At 47.3% G+C, this 21021-nt stretch overlaps 1 protein-coding gene across 5 annotated transcripts in view; it reads right to left on the bottom strand.

The window, feature by feature from the left end:
• Positions 1-20745, bottom strand: part of dbn1 (drebrin 1) — a 51190-nt gene extending 30445 nt beyond the window's left edge. The window contains exon 1 of one of the 5 annotated variants that reach the window (XM_023962422.1): positions 20532-20745. In XM_023962422.1, the coding sequence (XP_023818190.1) occupies positions 20532-20614 (83 nt within the window). In that variant the 5' untranslated portion in view covers positions 20615-20745. The remainder of the gene's footprint in view (positions 1-20531) is intronic. The other 4 variants (XM_023962423.1, XM_023962421.1, XM_023962425.1 and 1 more) reach the window with 4 other exon arrangements.
• Between the last annotated feature and the right edge of the window lie 276 nt (positions 20746-21021).

Consider the following 21021-nt stretch of genomic DNA (forward strand, 5'->3'; position numbering starts at 1 on the left):
CCCCCCCCCCTCCCGCCCCTGGAGACCTGGATGAGGTCATGCTGCAGACAGCCTCGCAGCGTTTGGGCCGCAGACGGACCTCGTCCTGACCCGCAGAGGATCGGTCTCGCTCTGGCATGTTGGCTGACGTTGTGTTTGTGCGCATTCCTGCCTGATTGTGTGAGTTGTGTTTCTGTCAGGGAAATGTCTGGCATCCTGTGGGAAATGCTGGAGCCCAGAGGCACAAATGTGGACTTGAGGGCGGCGGATTCCCTCTTAAATGGGAGGTTTACACCTCAGAATGGGTCAGAAATGAGGCGTTTCTGACGGCGTCCTGCTGTGAGGCTGCAGGTCTCATGAAGGACCTTCAGTTCTCTCCCCAGTTAATAATCAGCCAGTCACATTTTTCTCTGATTAATTATTACAGATTTTATTACATCTCAACCTGACTGCAATGGTTACAAACATCCAGCAACTTGTTGCTTTATAATTTTACCCCCCCGTCTCTCTAAACTGTTACAAATATAATTAATATAAGTAAAGTTTAGCCTAAATTACAAAGGAGTTTATTCAAATAAACCTCTGGTGTGTCAGAAGATTCATAACCTCCTGTTGTTACAGTAAAAGCTGTCGACCACAAGAGGCCTTCAGCTCTGATCTGTCTGCTCAGCTGATGGACAAGTTAAAATAAAAAGAGAACATGGAAGAAGACAAAGAGGGACATTGGAAAACATGGATGAGAGGAAATGGGAGGGGTCACCGATTCTGTCAATGAGGGTCGACCTTCAACTGGCTCACACGTGTTCACAGCCGCCGTCACCAAGGACAAAAAGCAGCTGAGAACCAGAGGAGGTTCTTGCAGAATCCCAACCTCACCTGGAGACGTCCTTTCAGCCGCTCAGCACTTTCATCCTGAGACAGTTTAGAAGATTTTACTGAGCTTCTCTGAGTCTGTAGAGCAGAGGAAAGCAAACAGTGAAGGATGATGGGATTTCTGTGATGTAAGTTTGTATGTTTAACAACAGCAAACAAGGACGACAGTGCATGTACACATGCACTGTCGTCCTTGTTTGCTGTTGCTTCGCCTTTGGCTGTAGCTCTGAAGGGTTTCCTTCTCCTCATCTGTCAGTGTTGAGCTGTCAGAGCACACCGTTGGTTGGTTTACAAACTACCTGTCTGACAGGACACAGTGTGTAACGGTTCAGAACCAAAAATGTATGTTTAAAAGTATCCTCAGGGGTTCCACAAGGCTCGGTTCTTGGGCCGTTTCTTTTTACCATCAATATAAACGACCTTGAAAAAAGGTATCATCGATAACATGTATGCTGACGATACCGTCTTGTACACCTCAGCAATTTCAATTGTGTTGCTATATCAAAGCTCCAATCACCTTGTAACCCTTGTTCTATCCTAGGCACTTGAACGTTGGGAGTTGGGTCATCTAGACCCACTAGACAGTGCTCTGAACCTTTTTTCTTCAATGATTTGTGATCTTCACTGGTGTCCATGGATTACATGAAATCTTTCCACCTTTATCCACCTTTGTCATGGTGGGGAGAACACCTCAATGTAAGGGGGGGGGGGTCATCTGGACCCCATAGGATAGCACAAGGGTTAATCAACTGCAGAACACCTTTTATCATTTAAAACTGGTCTTAAACACTAACAAGACTACATATTTGCTGTTCTCTAAAAGCAAAGTCAAACTCCAAAAGTCGTCCCCAATTACTATAAAAGAAGGACATTTAATCGAACTAGTAACCAAATCCAAATACTTTGGTATTTTAATTGATGACTGGGTAACTTTTAAACCACATATTCAGAAACTGGTTGAAACTAAAATTACGTTTTTATTTTAGAATCAAATCATGTTTATCATTTGAAGGCCGTAAGAAACGTGTCTCTGCCACTTTTCTGTCTGTCCGTGATTTTCTGTGATGTGATTTATATGAATGCTTCTGCTGATGCTTTGGATATCATGGATACGGTTTTTCATGGTGCACTGCTTTTTGGAACAAACTGAGGTCGCTAACCCCTCACTGTGTTCTTTATGCTCTGGGGGGGGGGTTGGCCCTCCTTGTCCAAGTGCAGATTGAAACATTGGTACCTTTTAATTTACAAATGCATTCTTGGGTCGGTACCGCCTCATCTCCAGCAGTTTCTAGAACTGAAGAGCAGCAGCCTGCGCTCTCAGGACCGGCTCTCTGTGAAAAACGGCTGTTAGATTCGCTGCAGCACAGTTTGGGGATAAACTCCAGGAAGAGTTCAGATTGAAAGAGTTGCTTTCTCTGGACTCTTTCAAATTATTTCTAAATGAACGTGAGACAAAGCTATCAAACTGCAAATGCTTTACTTAAGACTTTTTTATGTTGATTGAGTGTAAATGAGAAGTGTGTGTTATTGTTGTGCTGCTGCCTCTTGGCCAGGACGCTCTTGCAAAAGAGATTTTTAATCTGGATGAGTTTTTTATCCTGGTTACATAAAGGTGAAATAAAAAAAAAAATAAAATGTCCGCATCACTGAAACACATCCTGCCTGCAGCTCCGTTTCTAAGGTAAAACTCTGCTGGAGCTTTTTCTGACTCCTGAGAGGAGATGCTGGAGTCCAGAGTCTGTTTGGTTCAGTGGTGTGATGTCAGAAGCTCCGCCCCTCGCTGAAGTTCTCAGCGGGGCAGAAAAATCACCTTTAAGTTTTAACCTCTCACCGAGATAAGAACGTCTCCTGCTGCTGCCGAAGCAAACGATTCAGGAAAATGTCTGCCTGTCCATTCTGGAGAACAGAGCCACACTTCAATAATGCTGAGCAGGGGGGGGGGCTTCAGGACACTGCAGGGCGGATGTGGCGAGCAAAGGAGTGGGCGCCACAGAAAACAAGGTTCTGTATTTTTAAGCGCTCTGCAGAGCAAAAGGTCAAGAGAGTCGGGGCTCAGCAGGAAGCTGACGGCAACATTGATCTGAAACCGGAGCGACGCTTTTCAGGACAAATGATAAAAAGAAACAAGACCACAAATAGAAATGCAGCAGAAGCAGCATTAAGCTCCGCCTCCTGCTGCTCCAAAGCAAAGACAACAAAAAAACTACAAACCTGATTCAAACAGAGACGTTTCTACAAACCAGATCCTTCTAACTGCAGGATTTAAAGTTAAAGTCCCATAACTGTCACCACCTAGGAGTGGGACATTTGTTTCCTGTATTTGACCCCTCCCCTGGGGGAGGGGGGGGGGGGGGGGTGAGCTGCAGACACAGCCATTTGGTGGTTCAACCCCCCAATCCAACCCCTTAAAGCTGAGAGTGCAGCTGGGATGCACTGGGTACCATTTTTGGTCTTTGGTGTGACTCGGCCCGGATTTGAACTCACGACCTTCCAGTCTTAGGGCAGACACTCTACCACAAGGCTGAGCTGGATTTACTGATGTGTGTCTGAAAAGTTGATTTGCTGAACGTCACACACATTCACCTGAGACCACAGGGGGCAGCGTGGGCTTGAGCAGTGGTTGGCCGCTCAGCTGACCCAGTTTAAAACTGATCACAGGAAGAGGACCAATCACATCAAGACTCCGCCCATTATCTTCTCGAGTTGCTCTTTCTTAATAATCCATTTTTACACTTTAAGCCCCGCCCCATCGCCGCCATGTTAAAGTTTTGTCTGTCATGTTTTTAGAATCAACTGAATTTATTTCCCGTCGGCTGTTTGGACTGTTGGTCGCTGGACGTTCAGACGATCGCCATCAAAGAAACGTGTCCATAAAAGAGGCGGAGCTAAAGACAGGGCTTGGAGTGTAAGTTCTCAGGACTTTGGGAACACAGAGTTCTTTCTTTTCCTCCCACGTCTCCATTTCAGGAACACGTGTTACGATTTTGCCTCCATCAGTCAGAGAACAAAGAAGAGGAAGAGTGAACCGCCGTCGTGACCAACAAAGAAAATCTCCAAAAAGATCAAGAAATCGTTCAGCGGGAAATGAGGTTTTTTCCCTCCACGGTTGAGAAAAGGTCACATTTAAGCTTCCTGAAGGACTTCTGCTCCACATTTATCTGGCACGTCCTATCTGGCAGAAACTGAGGCTTCACGCTCCACCACAGCCCTCAAACTGCTCACACCCTCTGATTCCCAGGAATTCAGCAAACTTCAAAGTCCTTCCAGACCCGGTCCACCAGTCTGCTCTCCAACATCCACAGAGGCGTCTCACCTGACGGCATCGGGCAGCGTCCAGGATGAGGAACGAGCGTGAAGGTCGATGCGCTCAGCAGAGGACGCCCAACACATTTCTGTTTTCTTTTATTGATGTCTAAGCTGTCGAGTCCAGCAGCAGAGCTGAAGGCCTCCAGGGTCAGACAGATCTTCCCCTCACAGCAGGGGTTTGGGAATCTGCTGACACGGGAGGAGGATATCTGGATAAACCTGATAAATCCTTTAAGGGTGGATACACACTATGAGCTAAAACCCGGTTCTGCAATACAACAATGATCCGAGAGGATCAGCAGAGGTCCTTCAAAGTCCGGACCTCATTCAGACAGACGGACTGGACCTGAAGGCAGAAGAACCAACGTGTGACCCGGTTCTGATCCAACAGGAAACAGCAATGACACCTCCAGATGAAAGAATGAAAGCAGCTTCACAAAAAAAGAAGAGGAGGGAAGTGACTCGTGTGATGAAGAACGGCGGCACATCCCATAAAAAGCAGCAGAGATGAATTCCTGCAGGAGATCTCTCCCCGAGTAAACGTGGGAGGATCATTTGGAAGTGTGCTGAGTGGGAGGAACCGCTCCAGAAAACAATCTGTAATCAGATTTTCTTCTGCATTTTAACCAAAGCTTCATTTCTGCGTCAACAGATCAAATCTGTCCATCAAAATCAGTCTGTCCATCAAATTCAGTCGATCTGTCCATCAAAATCAGTCGATCTGTCCATCAAAATCAGTCGATCTGTCCATCAAATTCAGTCGATCTGTCCATCAAAATCAGTCGATCTGTCCATCAAAATCAGTCGATCTGTCCATCTAATTCAGTCGAACTGTCCATCAAAATCAGTCGAACTGTCCATCAAAATCAGTCGATCTGTCCATCAAATTCAGTCGATCTGTCCATCAAAATCAGTCGATCTGTCCATCAAAATCAGTCGATCTGTCCATCAAATTCAGTCGATCTGTCCATCAAAATCAGTCGATCTGTCCATCAAAATCAGTCGATCTGTCCATCAAATTCAGTCGATCTGTCCATCAAAATCAGTCGATCTGTCCATCAAAATCAGTCGATTTGTCCATCAAAATCAGTCGATCTGTCCATCAAAATCAGTCGATCTGTCCATCAAATTCAGTCGATCTGTCCATCAAAATCAGTCGATCTGTCCATCAAAATCAGTCGATCTGTCCATCAAATTCAGTCGATCTGTCCATCAAAATCAGTCGATCTGTCCATCAAAATCAGTCGATCTGTCCATCAAATTCAGTCTGTCCATTTCCATCCAGGAAAATCATGAAAAACTGGAACTGCTGTGTGTGTTTGATCCCAACCAAAGAAAGACCTTAAACTGCAAACACAAGACAAATACTTTCTTAATATTATGGTTTTCATCTGAAGACCTTTTTGAAAAATATTATTTATGCAGCTTTATTCTATTTCCTGCAAAAACAGACCCTTAGAAATACAGAAATAATTCTTCAAATGTGAACATTTTCTTTAAATAAGCAAAGAAACATCTATCAATCTTGAATCTTGAATCTCAATAGGGTCTTAACAAGAATTCCACTTTTCAAAAAATAATTCTCACCCCGACCCCAACCCTGACCCCAACCTTGACCCCGACCATGTGACCTTAAGAAAACTCTTATTTTATAAATAAATGGAAAAAAGCAGGAATTCTGACAATTCAAATGACTGAAGGTCTGTTGTTCCTGAAACGCTGCTGGTTTATTTAAAAACTTTTGTGTAGAAAAGCGCTACACAAGTATACGCCGTTTACCATTCACAACAGTTGTTCAAACACAATGCATTGTGGTCTATATTTCCCAATCTGGTGAGCAGTGATGCACTCTGGTTTTTTGCAAGGACTTCTGGGAAATTTCTAGATCACTGCATTCTGGAAATCTCTACTAAATGGCAAACGTGGCAAATATAGCGAAGGACGGAATTCAGACACAACCTGTGTCTCCGCCTCCTGCAGAGTTGAAACTCCGCCCCCCTGGGGGAAGGAAAGCCTCGGTTTTTCCCGCCAGCGGAGCTCATCGTGGCCAGAAAAGGGAGCTGTGTGTGGAGAAGGTTTGAGGAGAAACTGGGCCTTCTGAGACGTCTGCTGACACAGAAACCAGCATGAAGAACAACAGGAAGTCCTCTCCATCCTCAGCCGGCAGATCATAGGGAACGCGTGAAAGCGGCTGTCAGGCGCCACGCCAGGACGCCACATGGGGTCCCAGCAGGCCGTTTCCCAGCAGACAGACGGCAGCGCCGCACACAGACGGATGGGTCCTGTTTGTTTCTGTCTTTGTGGTCGCTCGTGTTGACATGGAGGGGGAGGGGCAGCTGCCTCATGGCGTCCGTGTTGCCCACGATGAAAGGAAGGAGAGAGTTCACACAAACGTCCCAGAGAAACAGCCGCGTCCTGCAGAGAACGTCCAAATACTTCATGGCGCAGACGGTCAACGGTCTTTACATAAATTCGGTTTTCAGGTGTTCAAACTTTTTGGTCGGTTGAGAATTACACAGTTCGCGTGTATTTTACGACTGTTCCACGTTTGTCTAACAGAGTTTTCATGCATGAACCACCGATGTACAACTTTTATCTCACGTAAACGGCGCACACATCACGTTTAAATGACATAATTGGCGCATGAATCACGAATGAATTGCACAAGTAATTATAAATACAAGTAATTAAGTAAGTACAAGTAAGTACAACTTATTAAGTACTCACGCACGGTTCATGTTCCATGTTGGTTTCCGTGTTCTTTGCGTGGTTTATTCTTTCTTCTTCTGTGGTGGAAATTTCATGTAAATATCACAACCTTTCTGACTTTTTCCACCTTTATTCCCGTCTGACCAGTTTTCATCTGTGCAATATGTGTCAAAATGTAGGTAGCGGCTGCGTGATACTTCCTTTAGCCACAAGGTGTCGCTACACCCAACGTGCAGGAATGCCAGCGAGCTACAAAGTCCAGGGGCCTCATTTCTAAAACTTTGCGTAGGATTTGCGTCAGAAGTGGCGTACGGATGAAACATAGGACGTGCGTACGCACAGAAATATTTGGATTTATAAAACCGTGCGCACGCACATCCTACGCATCTTTCCCTTAATAAATCACAACCGATTCTAAATGCTGCGCAGCTTTTGCGGCTTCATGACACGCCCATAGTTGCCCATAAATAGTCCGTGAAACGCCCACAAATGAATATTCATTGATTGGGAAACCATGGCAAACACCGAGAGGAAATCAAAAAAACGGAACTTGACTCAATGTGAAGTAGAAGTTATCGTTGGCGAGGTGGAAAAGAGGAGAAAAGTGTTGTTTGCAGGGCACAGTGTGGGCATTACTAATGCCAAAAAGGCACGTGAGCGGCAAACGGTGGCAGACGCCGTAAATGCTTTAGCCTCACAACCTCGGACCGTGGTTAAATAAAAAAGAAAAGGTCGGACATCAAAGTCGAGGCAAAAAAACGTCTAGCGATGCATCGCCAGAGTGAGAGTGAGACTGGCAGCAATATTTGGGGAATCCCTTTTAAGTGGAGTGGTGACTGAGGCGCAGGGGGACACGACGCGCCATATGCACCGGGTGACACCCCCCCAAAAGCTCCAACAGGACGGCTGGAGGAAGTCTGAACCGGCTCATAAGCAATTCGTCCTCGTTTGCCAGCAAGTCTTCATGCTGTCTAAAGATGCGTTCACTCCAAATTCTTCCATTTGCCACATCTTCTAAGAGCACAAGATCAGCCATTGTGCGTCATTACGCATTGTGATGGGGCATTTTATTTCCCTCCATTTAATTACATCTGACAAGCTACAGATGTCGGTAATAATCCACGTGGAAATGGGAAATTGATCAGCAAATGTAATTTCTTGTTGCTTTCTGAATGGTTGAGACATACGCCATACATTGTTTTATCAAAAATAAAACAAACTAAAGGCATATGCATGAATACCATAATTCCATAGCTTATGAAGAAATGTTTTACTATGAAAACAACTTTCCCCAGTGGACAATTAATGCATCTCTCTCTATCTATCCATCTGTCTGATTGCACCTATATCTGCTCCTCCAGACGGACACATTGACGAGAATATCAGTTTTGTAAATTATTTCGTTCTGTTAACTATATTATTTATGAGGATGAATTGCACAACATGCCAATATTGCAGAACATATTTCACTTTTCTTTTTGCAAATATGTGTTCATTTGAATTTCTGTTGTAATTTTCGTTAGATTTTTTTTTTTTGTTTGTTTCACTGCTGATTGATCAAACGGGTGTTGGTGTAGCTGTTAATTGTCAGACTTGCTTTGTGAAGTCTTCATGTTATTTATGACAGGCAGGATTGTCATTTTCACTTTCACGTGTTTCTTCCATCTGCCGACGGTGTCGCTATTTCTCATTTCACCCGTTTTTGTGCGTACGCCTGGGTCAGAGCTTGAATGAAGGGCCGCACATTTTCCCCTCAAGTTTGCTTTTTATAAATCTCAACTATTGCGTAGAGAGTGGCGTACGCCTTCTTTTGTGCGTACGCAACCTTTATAAATGAGGCCCCTGGACGTCTTTGAACCACCGATGCTTCCAAAAATGTCCCGTTGGCTAAGGCTCTGGAGCAGAGCTGGAGCAGCTCGCATTCCTCTCATGTGAAGAACGGATCTGCATTTTTCTGCTGTTTGTGCTTCAGTCTGGAGGCTAGAATCTCTTTCTCCTCCATCACTCCTTTAAACATCTTTCATTTCTCATGACATTCCCGCCTACAGCTGCACAGACAGGAGCGCAGTTATGTTGATGAAGGAAACATGAGTTAGCTTCTCAGTGGTTCTCACACACTTTGCTGTTTGAATTTGGGGGATGAGGGTTTAATTCTTACCCCAGAGTCTCAAAAAGTCAGGGCAGACACTCCTCCACTAGGTCACTTAGCAGCTAAAATGTCAAAGACGTGTTTGGTCTCCATACATCTCATTAGATGAGCAACAAACAAGGAGAACCCAGAACCTCTTTTAGAAGGTCTGTCAGAACCCAGAACGTCTGTGAGTCAGAATGTCTGTCAGAACATCTGTCTCAATGTCTGTCAGAACGTCTGTCTCAATGTCTGTCAGAACATCTGTCTCAATGTCTTTCAGAACATCTGTCAGAACGTCTGTAAGAACATCTGTCTCAATGTCTGTCAGAACATCTGTCTCAATGTCTGTCAGAACATCTGTCTCAATGTCTGTCAGAACATCTGTCTCAATGTCTGTCAGAACGTCTGTCTCAATGTCTGTCAGAACATCTGTCTCAATGTCTGTCAGAACATCTGTCTCACTGTCTGTCAGAACGTCTGTCTCAATGTCTGTCAGAACATCTGTCTCACTGTCTGTCAGAACGTCTGTCTCAATGTCTGTCAGAACATCTGTCAGAATTTCTGTCAGAACGTCTGAATGTCTTTCAACACGTCTGTCAGAACATCTGTCTCAATGTCTGTCAGAACGTCTGTCTCAATGTCTGTCAGAACATCTGTCTCAATGTCTGTCAGAACGTCTGTCTCAATGTCTGTCAGAACGTCTGTCTCAATGTCTGTCAGAACATCTGTCTCAATGTCTGTCAGAACATCTGTCTCACTGTCTGTCAGAACGTCTGTCTCAATGTCTGTCAGAACATCTGTCTCACTGTCTGTCAGAACGTCTGTCTCAATGTCTGTCAGAACATCTGTCAGAATTTCTGTCAGAACGTCTGAATGTCTTTCAACACGTCTGTCAGAACGTCTGTCTCAATGTCTGTCAGAACATCTGTCAGAATTTCTGTCAGAACGTCTGAATGTCTTTCAACACGTCTGTCAGAACATCTGTCTCAATGTCTGTCAGAACGTCTGTCTCAATGTCTGTCAGAACATCTGTCTCAATGTCTGTCAGAACGTCTGTCTCAATGTCTGTCAGAACATCTGTCTCAATGTCTGTCAGAACATCTGTCTCACTGTCTGTCAGAACGTCTGAATGTCTTTCAGAACATCTGTCAGAATTTCTGTCAGAACGTCTGAATGTCTTTCAACACGTCTGTCAGAACATCTGTCTCAATGTCTGTCAGAACATCTGTCTCAATGTCTGTTAGAACGTCTGAATGTCTTTCAGAACATCTGTCAGAACGTCTGTAAGAACATCTGTCTCAATGTCTGTCAGAACATCTGTCAGAATTTCTGTCAGAACGTCTGAATGTCTTTCAACACGTCTGTCAGAACATCTGTCTCAATGTCTGTCAGAACGTCTGTCTCAATGTCTGTCAGAACGTCTGTCTCAATGTCTGTCAGAACATCTGTCTCAATGTCTGTCAGAACGTCTGTCTCAATGTCTGTCAGAACATCTGTCTCAATGTCTGTCAGAATTTCTGTCAGAACGTCTGAATGTCTTTCAACACGTCTGTCAGAACATCTGTCTCAATGTCTGTCAGAACGTCTGTCTCAATGTCTGTCAGAACGTCTGTCTCAATGTCTGTCAGAACATCTGTCTCAATGTCTGTCAGAACGTCTGTCTCAATGTCTGTCAGAACATCTGTCTCAATGTCTGTCAGAACATCTGTCTCAATGTCTGTCAGAACATCTGTCTCAATGTCTGTCAGAACATCTGTCTCAATGTCTGTCAGAACGTCTGTCTCAATGTCTGTCAGAACATCTGTCTCAATGTCTGTCAGAACATCTGTCTCACTGTCTGTCAGAACGTCTGTCTCAATGTCTGTCAGAACATCTGTCTCACTGTCTGTCAGAACGTCTGTCTCAATGTCTGTCAGAACATCTGTCAGAATTTCTGTCAGAACGTCTGAATGTCTTTCAACACGTCTGTCAGAACATCTGTCTCAATGTCTGTCAGAACATCTGTCTCAATGTCTGTCAGAACGTCTGTCTCAATGTCTGTCAGAACGTCTGTCTCAATGTCTGTCAGAACATCTGTCTCAATGTCTGTCAGAACATCTGTCTCACTGTCTGTCAGAACATCTGTCTCAATGTCTGTCAGAACGTCTGTCTCAATGTCTGTCAGAACATCTGTCTCAATGTCTTTCAGAACATCTGTCAGAACGTCTGTAAGAACATCTGTCTCAATGTCTGTCAGAACATCTGTCTCAATGTCTGTCAGAACATCTGTCTCAATGTCTGTCAGAACATCTTTCTCAATGTCTGTCAGAACGTCTGTCTCAATGTCTGTCAGAACATCTGTCTCAATGTCTGTCAGAACATCTGTTTCACTGTCTGTCAGAACGTCTGTCTCAATATCTGTCAGAACATCTGTCTCACTGTCTGTCAGAACGTCTGTCTCAATGTCTGTCAGAACATCTGTCAGAATTTCTGTCAGAACGTCTGAATGTCTTTCAACACGTCTGTCAGAACATCTGTCTCAATGTCTGTCAGAACATCTGTCTCAATGTCTGTCAGAACGTCTGTCTCAATGTCTGTCAGAACGTCTGTCTCAATGTCTGTCAGAACATCTGTCTCAATGTCTGTCAGAACGTCTGTCTCAATGTCTGTCAGAACATCTGTCTCAATGTCTGTCAGAACATCTGTCTCACTGTCTGTCAGAACGTCTGAATGTCTTTCAGAACATCTGTCAGAATTTCTGTCAGAACGTCTGAATGTCTTTCAACACGTCTGTCAGAACATCTGTCTCAATGTCTGTCAGAACATCTGTCTCAATGTCTGTCAGAACGTCTGAATGTCTTTCAGAACATCTGTCAGAACGTCTGTAAGAACATCTGTCTCAATGTCTGTCAGAACATCTGTCTCAATGTCTGTCAGAACGTCTGAATGTCTTTCAGAACATCTGTCAGAACGTCTGTCAGAACATCTGTCTCAATGTCTGTCAGAACGTCTGTCTCAATGTCTGTCAGAACGTCTGTCTCAATGTCTGTCAGAACATCTGTCTCAATGTCTGTCAGAACGTCTGTCTCAATGTCTGTCAGAACATCTGTCTCAATGTCTGTCAGAACATCTGTCTCAATGTCTGTCAGAACGTCTGTCTCAATGTCTGTCAGAACATCTGTCTCAATGTCTGTCAGAACATCTGTCTCAATGTCTGTCAGAACATCTGTCTCAATGTCTGTCAGAACATCTGTCTCAATGTCTGTCAGAACATCTGTCTCAATGTCTGTCAGAACGTCTGTCTCAATGTCTGTCAGAACATCTGTCTCAATGTCTGTCAGAACATCTGTCTCACTGTCTGTCAGAACGTCTGTCTCAATGTCTGTCAGAACATCTGTCTCACTGTCTGTCAGAACGTCTGTCTCAATGTCTGTCAGAACGTCTGTCTCAATGTCTGTCAGAACGTCTGAATGTCTTTCAACACGTCTGTCAGAACATCTGTCTCAATGTCTGTCAGAACATCTGTCTCAATGTCTGTCAGAACGTCTGTCTCAATGTCTGTCAGAACGTCTGTCTCAATGTCTGTCAGAACATCTGTCTCAATGTCTGTCAGAACGTCTGAATGTCTTTCAACACGTCTGTCAGAACATCTGTCTCAATGTCTGTCAGAACATCTGTCTCAATGTCTGTCAGAACGTCTGTCTCAATGTCTGTCAGAACGTCTGTCTCAATGTCTGTCAGAACATCTGTCTCAATGTCTGTCAGAACATCTGTCTCACTGTCTGTCAGAACGTCTGTCTCACTGTCTGTCAGAACGTCTGTCTCAATGTCTGTCAGAACATCTGTCAGAATTTCTGTCAGAACGTCTGAATGTCTTTCAACACGTCTGTCAGAACGTCTGTCTCAATGTCTGTCAGAACGTCTGTCTCAATGTCTGTCAGAACATCTGTCTCAATGTCTGTCAGAACGTCTGTCTCAATGTCTGTCAGAACATCTGTCTCAATGTCTGTCAGAACATCTGTCTCACTGTCTGTCAGAACGTCTGAATGTCTTTCAGAACATCTGTCAGAATTTCTGTCAGAACGTCTGAATGTCTTTCAACACGTCTGTCAGAACATCTGTCTCAATGTCTGTCAGAACATCTGTCTCAATGTCTGTCAGAACGTCTGAATGTCTTTCAGAACATCTGTCAGAACGTCTGTAAGAACATCTGTCTCAATGTCTGTCAGAACATCTGTCAGAATTTCTGTCAGAACGTCTGAATGTCTTTCAACACGTCTGTCAGAACATCTGTCTCAATGTCTGTCAGAACGTCTGTCTCAATGTCTGTCAGAACGTCTGTCTCAATGTCTGTCAGAACGTCTGTCTCAATGTCTGTCAGAACGTCTGTCTCAATGTCTGTCAGAACATCTGTCTCAATGTCTGTCAGAACATCTGTCTCAATGTCTGTCAGAATTTCTGTCAGAACGTCTGAATGTCTTTCAACACGTCTGTCAGAACGTCTGTCTCAATGTCTGTCAGAACAATTTGAGTTGTAAAAACAATTATTGAGTTTTATAGACGGAAGAAATTAGGTTGAATAAATTTAACTCAAACACTTGTTACATATAGAAGTAATTCATTTAAATTGGCAAAATTGGATAAGTTATATATATATATTTATATGCGTCACAAGGAAAATGGAAATAAGATCAGAAACTCTTTCTTTTGCTGATGATGCAGCCGTGTTACTTTATTGATGGATGTATAATCTTCATAGCCGTCATTAAAACCTCTGACTCCGTCTCACTGAAGCATAGCGCTCTCTTTTTTTCTCCACGTGTTTCCATGGTGAATCCGGAAATCTGTGATCCATTGAGAATGTCTTTATGTACCTGCTGTGCACGTGCATTAACCCAGGGTTACCAAGTCGAGCGTAATTACGCCAACTCATATCCGGTCTTTTGGAACCGACATACCCAGAGTAAGCAAGTTCAGGTGGATTTCAGCCAGAGTTCAGGCTTAAAGTCAGGGGAGTTTAAACGTGCTTCCTGGAATACCCCCCTGAGGAACAAGTGGCTCAGTGACGATTACAGAGCATTTAAACAGACAAACACACAAACAAAAAGAAAAACCGACAAACCAACAAAGAAACACACAAAAAACAAACAAACCAATAAACAAACAGATAAACAAACAAACAGACAAATGACCCACAGATCTGAACATTCTCCGCCTGCAGCTCTTAAACTTCTCCATCATGGAGCTGTGTGTGTGTGGGGGGGGGGGCTCATTCATTCTTACAGTATGTGCCCCCCCGCAGACGCCCACACAGCGTACCTGCTGAAACATCCGCCCACTCCACCACAGCTGCCGCTGACCTGCAGGCGCAGCTTCCCGCTCTCAAACAAAGAGCCTTCGCTTAAAAATAGCATCCGCCCGTCAGCGTCCATCAGCGTCCTGCCTCTGTCTGCGAGAGTTCAAACCCTCGCTTCAGAGCTCGGCGTGAAGCGGCCGCCCCCGTCCCAGAAATCACTTGACATGTTGCATAAATCCCTGAGCTGCAGCTTTGCAGAGAACACCATAACGGGGGAAACGGGCCTAGGGGGGCGGCGGCGTGGGCTCCTGAGGATCATCACCCCGTCACCTCCTGCAGTTCAGGTGTGGACACGGAGGGTCAAAGGTCATGTCAGAGTCTGGAGTGCTTCACTGTTAGAGTGAAGACAGTTGAATGAATATTCCAGCCTACATCCGCAGGAGGGGCGGAGCTACGATGGACTCTGAAGCTGTAGACTTTAGGTTCAGCACCTTAAAAAGGCGAGCAGCGCGGCGAACGGCGGCTACTTCATGAAGCTGTTTACCAGTACCCGTCACGCCCCGATGGCGGCTCCGTCACCAGCAATGTGGGGTTCAGTGGCTAGCCCGAGGGCACTGTGGCACATAGGTGGGACCTGAACCTGCGACCTTCTGATCGCAGGTTGACCGCTCTACCTCTGTGCCACGGCCCCCTTCAGCATAACTTGAGCCTGAGCTCCTACAGAACGTTCTTCAGAGCATCAGCACCGAAACGCTCGAGGAAAACGCTGACGCAGCCAGGAGCGGAACGTTGTCATGACAACGTAGAGACGGAATGAAGCTGGAGAACCGGAGAACCGGGTTCTGATTTGCTCTAACAAGTTCAGAACATCTCTTTTAAAATGATGATGAAGAAGCTGTGTGGTTGCCTTGGCAACAGGGGAGGAGTCAGCAGCCGCCCCGGGCTGTGGGCCGTTAGCGTCACAGCAGGAATGTGAAGCATCATTAAGCAGCGGCGGCGAAGGTCAAGCTGCCCCCTGCACCTGAACGCACCGCAGAGACGGCCGCCACAACAACCTGCCGCCGCTCTGCCCCCCACCCAGTAACCATCAACAGCTGACTTTACATTCATTTGAGCTCAACTGTTGATGGTTAACTTGAGAAAAAAAAAAGGCAGACAAAAACTTTATTTAGTTAAACGGGAATAAAAGAAACTCAAAGTGTTTCTTTTATTCCATAAATGGTTTTAGAGTTTAGAGATTTAAGGTTTTATTCCACAAACGCTGTAAAATAATCAAATTTCATTATTTACCCCCCCCCCCCCATCACCTGGTTACCAGCATCCCCTCCCCCATCTGACCCCTTTATCTCTGGTTTCAGTCTCTGCTGAATCCTAAATCTACCCCCCCCCCCCCCCCCCAATTAGTATGGCGCCTCCATGAGGCCCCGAGAGGAACAACCACAGCCTCCAAACCGCATCCAGAACGTTACGGACAGATGAGTCATCACAGAAAAGAGTGATCTCCCTCTTTAGCAGAACCAAGACCCAAAAGGAGGTTCTGCTCATGACGATGACTGAATCTAAAAATCAGCTTCAATATTCCAACAAAACCATGAAAAGGTCAAAGGTCAGGCGGACCTGAAGGCCTCAGAGGAAGTTCCTCAGGATCACTTCCTTCTTTCTTTAGTTTCTCCCGGACTTTTCTTGCTAACTCAGCGACTTTTTCACCCCCCCTCCTGGATTTTAAACCCGGTTCTGTCTTTCTCACTGAGCGGCGTCAAGAATATGCTAATGAGGCGATGACATCATTGGTCTGTCTGGGTCAGCCAATAACTGTGCTTCTGACTGCCGGGTCAGAAACCGTTCTTTAGTTTCAGGATTTAACCTAAACTAGATCTAAATCTAGCAGCCAAACCCGGGAGGGAAAGGGGGCGGAGCCTCTCACAGCACTAAAGCCACCCATTCAGAGCACAGAGGGCCTCCTGAGGGGGTGTGGCCTCTTTCCCGACGTAAGGACTGCAACTTCAGGAGTAAAACTACTGTCAACTTTAAAAAAGGTTGAACACCCCCCCCCCCCAGTAACTGACAAACAGGGGTGTCATTGTAAGCCCCCCCCCCCCCACACACACACACACACTTACACAGTGGGACAACAGGGACGTCTCTGTCTGTGCTGCAGCGTCCAGAGGACAAATGCTGGCCTCTGTCCACCCGGACTGGAGAACCGCTCTCCTAAACACGCGTGTGTCTGAGAACACGCGGACTGAGAGATGAAGAAGAGGAAGAGGAGGAGCTACGTGTAAGTTAGCGGGATCGATCCGTGACCTTTCTGCCCCCGCCGGCCTCATCAAACAAAGTCCTCGTTAGGAAACCCTCCAAAGGTGGAGAGCGTTCGATGCTGACGCCGCTTTTATCAAAAACAGGGCAAATGTCCAGGCTCCTCCCACCAGAGCGGCCCTGACCTCCTCTGCTGAGCGTTCAGACGTCTGACCTCCACCACCACAGCCTCTGTCACGGCCCAGCGGCGTCCTCTCCGCCCGCCGCTCGTCACGATTGTTCCACACGGAGACTCACAAAGCGTTGACTTCCCTCTGAGCGGTTCTGATGTCTGTGAGGCCGCAGAGGCTCACGGGTTCTGCAGAACATCCGGCACTGGTCCGCTTCAGGCTCACTTCTGCTGGTTTACCGCCAGAACTTCCTGTTTCAGGACGGATGGTGAAACTGTGGAAACCAGTCAGAACCAAACCTCTGGAACCACAGACGCCTGCAGGAGGACAAACCTTCAGAACCACCAGGTTCTGCTGAAGGTTCTGTCTTCTCCAGAGAGAAGTCATGGTGTTTACGGCGTTTACGCTTCTTACCAACCCCTTCAGGTCGAGACCCCGTTACTCTGCTGCGATGGCGGCGGCTGTGGGGGAGGAGCCAGCTGTCCTCCTGCAGTAACGCTGTGTTCAGGGACAGAATCCTCGTCAGCTGTAATCCTGACACCTTCCATCAATCTTGGACCAAGTTCTGCAGAACATCTGCTGGTTTGTTCCATTGAAACAAACCCAAGTAAGAACCAGATGGAGATGACCCTGAGGTCCACACAGACGGAACCGCTGCAGACGGAACCGCTGCTAACCCAGCAAGTCCTGCCACGCAGCCAGAACCCGGACACGTCCAGGAGGTCCAGAGAAGTTCTGGTGGGCTGAACATCAGCCCAGAGCGTCCTCAGGAGCTTCAAAGTGACGTTTTCAGGACTGTGGGAGGAAACACGTATGACGTAGGATCAGGGAACGCCATGCAATCACAGGCCACTCCCCCTTTCTCCTTACTGTGCTCCAGCCACTCCCAGGTCAGTTACCATGGCAACAGCGTCCAGAGGAGGAAGAACTGTCCCGCTGTTCCAGAGCGGCTTGTGATCCAGCAAAACGCCAAACATCAGCGGCGTGGGGGGGGCTCACAGAGAACAGACCTCTGACCCTCTTTTGGGGGGGAGATGATGACTCAGCAATAAAGAGAAAACATAAATGAGATCTGAAGTGACCTTCAGGTTCTGAATGTTTCACAACGGTCTTCACAGAGAAAGTCCAGGAGGATTTCAGACCATAAGAGCCAAGCACGCCACCTTTTTAAAGCTCCGCCCCAAAACCTTTTCTGAGGCTGAATTCAGACTAAACCAGAATCTGAGGTTCTGGTTTCAGATGTTACCGTGTTCTGTTGTACATATCATACGAGGACGATGTCACGTTTCCTTTGAAGAGAGCTCTGTTCATCAAAAACACCCAAACCAGGGCATCCAATCAGAGCCGCTGATGATGGTGAGGGGCGGGGCCAAATACAAAGACATCCAATCAGAGCAGCTGATGATGGTGAGGGGCGGGGCCAAATACAAAGACATCCAATCAGAGCAGCTGATTATGGTGAGGGGCGGGGCCAAATACAAAGACATCCAATCAGAGCAGCTGAGGATGGTGAGGGGCGGGGCCAAATACAAAGACATCCAATCAGAGCCGCTGATGATGGTGAGGGGCGGGGCCAAATACAAAGACATCCAATCAGAGCAGCTGATTATGGTGAGGGGCGGGGCCAAATACAAAGACATCCAATCAGAGCCGCTGATGATGGTGAGGGGCGGGGCCAAATACAAAGACATCCAATCAGAGCAGCTGATTATGGTGAGGGGCGGGGCCAAATACAAAGACATCCAATCAGAGCAGAGTTCTGTTTGATGAAGCTACTCGCCTTTATTCGTCATTTCCGGCAAAGCAAAATAGAAGTAAAATTCCTGGTTTTTTGGTTGAAATCGTGGTTTTTCCTGATCTTTGGGGGTTTTCCCGCTTATTTGTTCCAACAGCAGCCGTGTCTTCCAGCTTCGTTCTAACCCAAGTCCTAAAAAAACGCTCCGGTGGCGGTTTCCCAGGTCCAGCAGAACGTCACGGTCCAGAAAGTTTGAGGGGAGGCTTTAGACTCCTCCCACAGCGGCCCGCTGAACGGCATGGTGTGTTCAGGGTCACCGAGGTCGTGGGGCTGTTTGCGGTCCAGTCAGCTGTTGGATGGGGGGAGGGGGGACAGAACAGCCGTCTGAAACATGGGCTTCATGTGGAGGTTTGGTCCAGAGGAGCAGAACCAGTTCCGGGGGGGGGGGGGGGGGGGGATTCCGCCTCTGTTCAAACCTCCTTGAGTGTAAAAAGGGGGTTGGGCCTCAATCCCCCCACCCCCCACCCCCCCACGCAATCATCAGTGTCTGCAAGTCGGATTCAACAATGGAGACTTGACCGTCCGGATCAGAACCGTCATGAAAGTTCTGCAGAACCAGCATTATGGTTTTTCCAGTCGCCGTTGCGGCGTCAGCCCGCCGTAGCCGCTGACGCCGCCACGGCGGGCTGAGGTGAAACCCTCACTCGCCCACCTACCCCGCCTGCAGCGCCACACATGGCGGCCGAAGAAAAGGCGCCGTCGGTGAGTGACCCCCGTGACCCAGAAAGGGATCAAACGGATGATGAATGAATGAATGAATGAATGAATGAATGAATGAACATCCATCCATCCAGGACCGGGTCGCGGGGGGGGGCAGCAGTCTAAGCAGAGATGTCCAGACTTCCCTCGCCCCAGCCACTTCCTCCAGCTCCTCTGGGGGGACCCCGAGGCGTTCCCAGGCCAGCCGACAGACGTAGTCTCTCCAGCGTGTCCTGGGTCTTCCCCGGGTCCTCCCCCCAGTGGGACAGGCCCGGAACACCCCCCATGGAGGCGTACAGGAGGCATCCGGACTAGATGCCCGAGCCTCCTCACCTGGCTCCTTTCAATGTGGAGGAGAAGCGGTTCTACTCCGAGCTCTCTGGGTGACCAAGCTCCTCCCCTGTCTCTAAGGGAGCGTCCAGCCACTGGTGAATATAGACCACAATGCATTGTGTTTGAACGATGTGTCATTTGAAAAAATGTTGGTAAATGTCTTTTTTTTCCTCATCAGACCACAGTCTTTACCAAACATTTGCTTCAGTAAATGAGTGACGTTCACTAAAACGTGGCGAGCGTGACGTTCAAACCCGTGACCTGGGTTGTCCTGAATGACGCTATGGTAGAGCGGCAACCACACAACCTTTGAGTCAAGCAGAGATCGATAAATACTTGTCAAAGTTTGGTTTCTGCTGAGTTCAGGATCCGGGTCTGTGTTCTACTGTTTGGCTTCTACTGTTCAGACCAGAACCTCCAGATCCAAAGGCCCAAACCCCCCCCAGACCACGGGCACGGCAGGTCGGATCTGGCTCCGCCCCCAATCAATGCTGCTGAGATGACATGAACTCTGCAAACACTGACACACACACGCAAACACACACACGCAAACACACACACTGAAACAGGCTAATAAGAAAAAACTCCACAAACTGAAGGAACCGGATCAGTCCAGAACCTGACCCCCCCCCCCCCCCCCCCCCCCCACGACGTCCCATCAAGGTCAGCAGGTCACACCTCCAGATGTGCCGTCCCGCCCCATACCCAGAGGTGTGTGTGAGTGCTGGTGGGGGGGGATTCAGCCTCCACCCCACGTGAGGAAGGAAGAGCCACAAAGAGAGAGACACCCCCCCCCCCCCCCCCGGCCTCTCTCCTCCCAGCCCCGCCCTCCTTTGGGGTATGCTGGCTCTCATCATACTGATCACTGGACGAGATCGAACCGGACCGGACCGGCCTGCCACTGCGGGCCCGGAACAAAGGCTCGCGGCGGATCATCATGCAGAGCAGCGAACCGCAGAGGAGCGGCGGACCGGGAGCGGACCGGCAGCGGCCCGCGGGACTCACCAGTCGGTGTCGGAAGTCTCGTCGATGACGTCCTGGTAGGCGGTCAGCAGGACCAGCCGGTTCTGGGAGAGATTCACGGCCATGTTCGAGTCCCTGCGAGCATCCAGACCGCTGCTGATGAGGGAGACGCGGAGTGAGAGTACGGAGAGGAGGAGGAGGAGGAAGAGGAGGAGGAGGAGGAGGCTGGGACAGGCGGAGACAAAGAGGAGGCTGAGCTCTCCGACGGGTCCTAGCACCGGGCCGCTCCATCAGTCTGATAACAGGATGGACAGACCGGATGTGACGTCAGCCGCCGGTCTGCAGTCAGCTTCCAGTGAACTTTTTTTTTTTTTTTTTTTTTTTTTTTTTTTTAAAACACAGTTGAGGTTAACAGTTTGAGACAATTGTATACAATTATGCAAAGTGCAAAAACATCGAAAAAAGGTACTGGACATGTACAAACAGCCAATGCAGAATAAAGACAATATAATTTTTTTTTTTTTTTTTTACC

The sequence above is a fragment of the Oryzias latipes genome, chromosome 14 (assembly GCF_002234675.1).
Source record: "Oryzias latipes chromosome 14, ASM223467v1".
Classification (NCBI taxonomy): Eukaryota; Metazoa; Chordata; class Actinopteri; order Beloniformes; family Adrianichthyidae; genus Oryzias; species Oryzias latipes.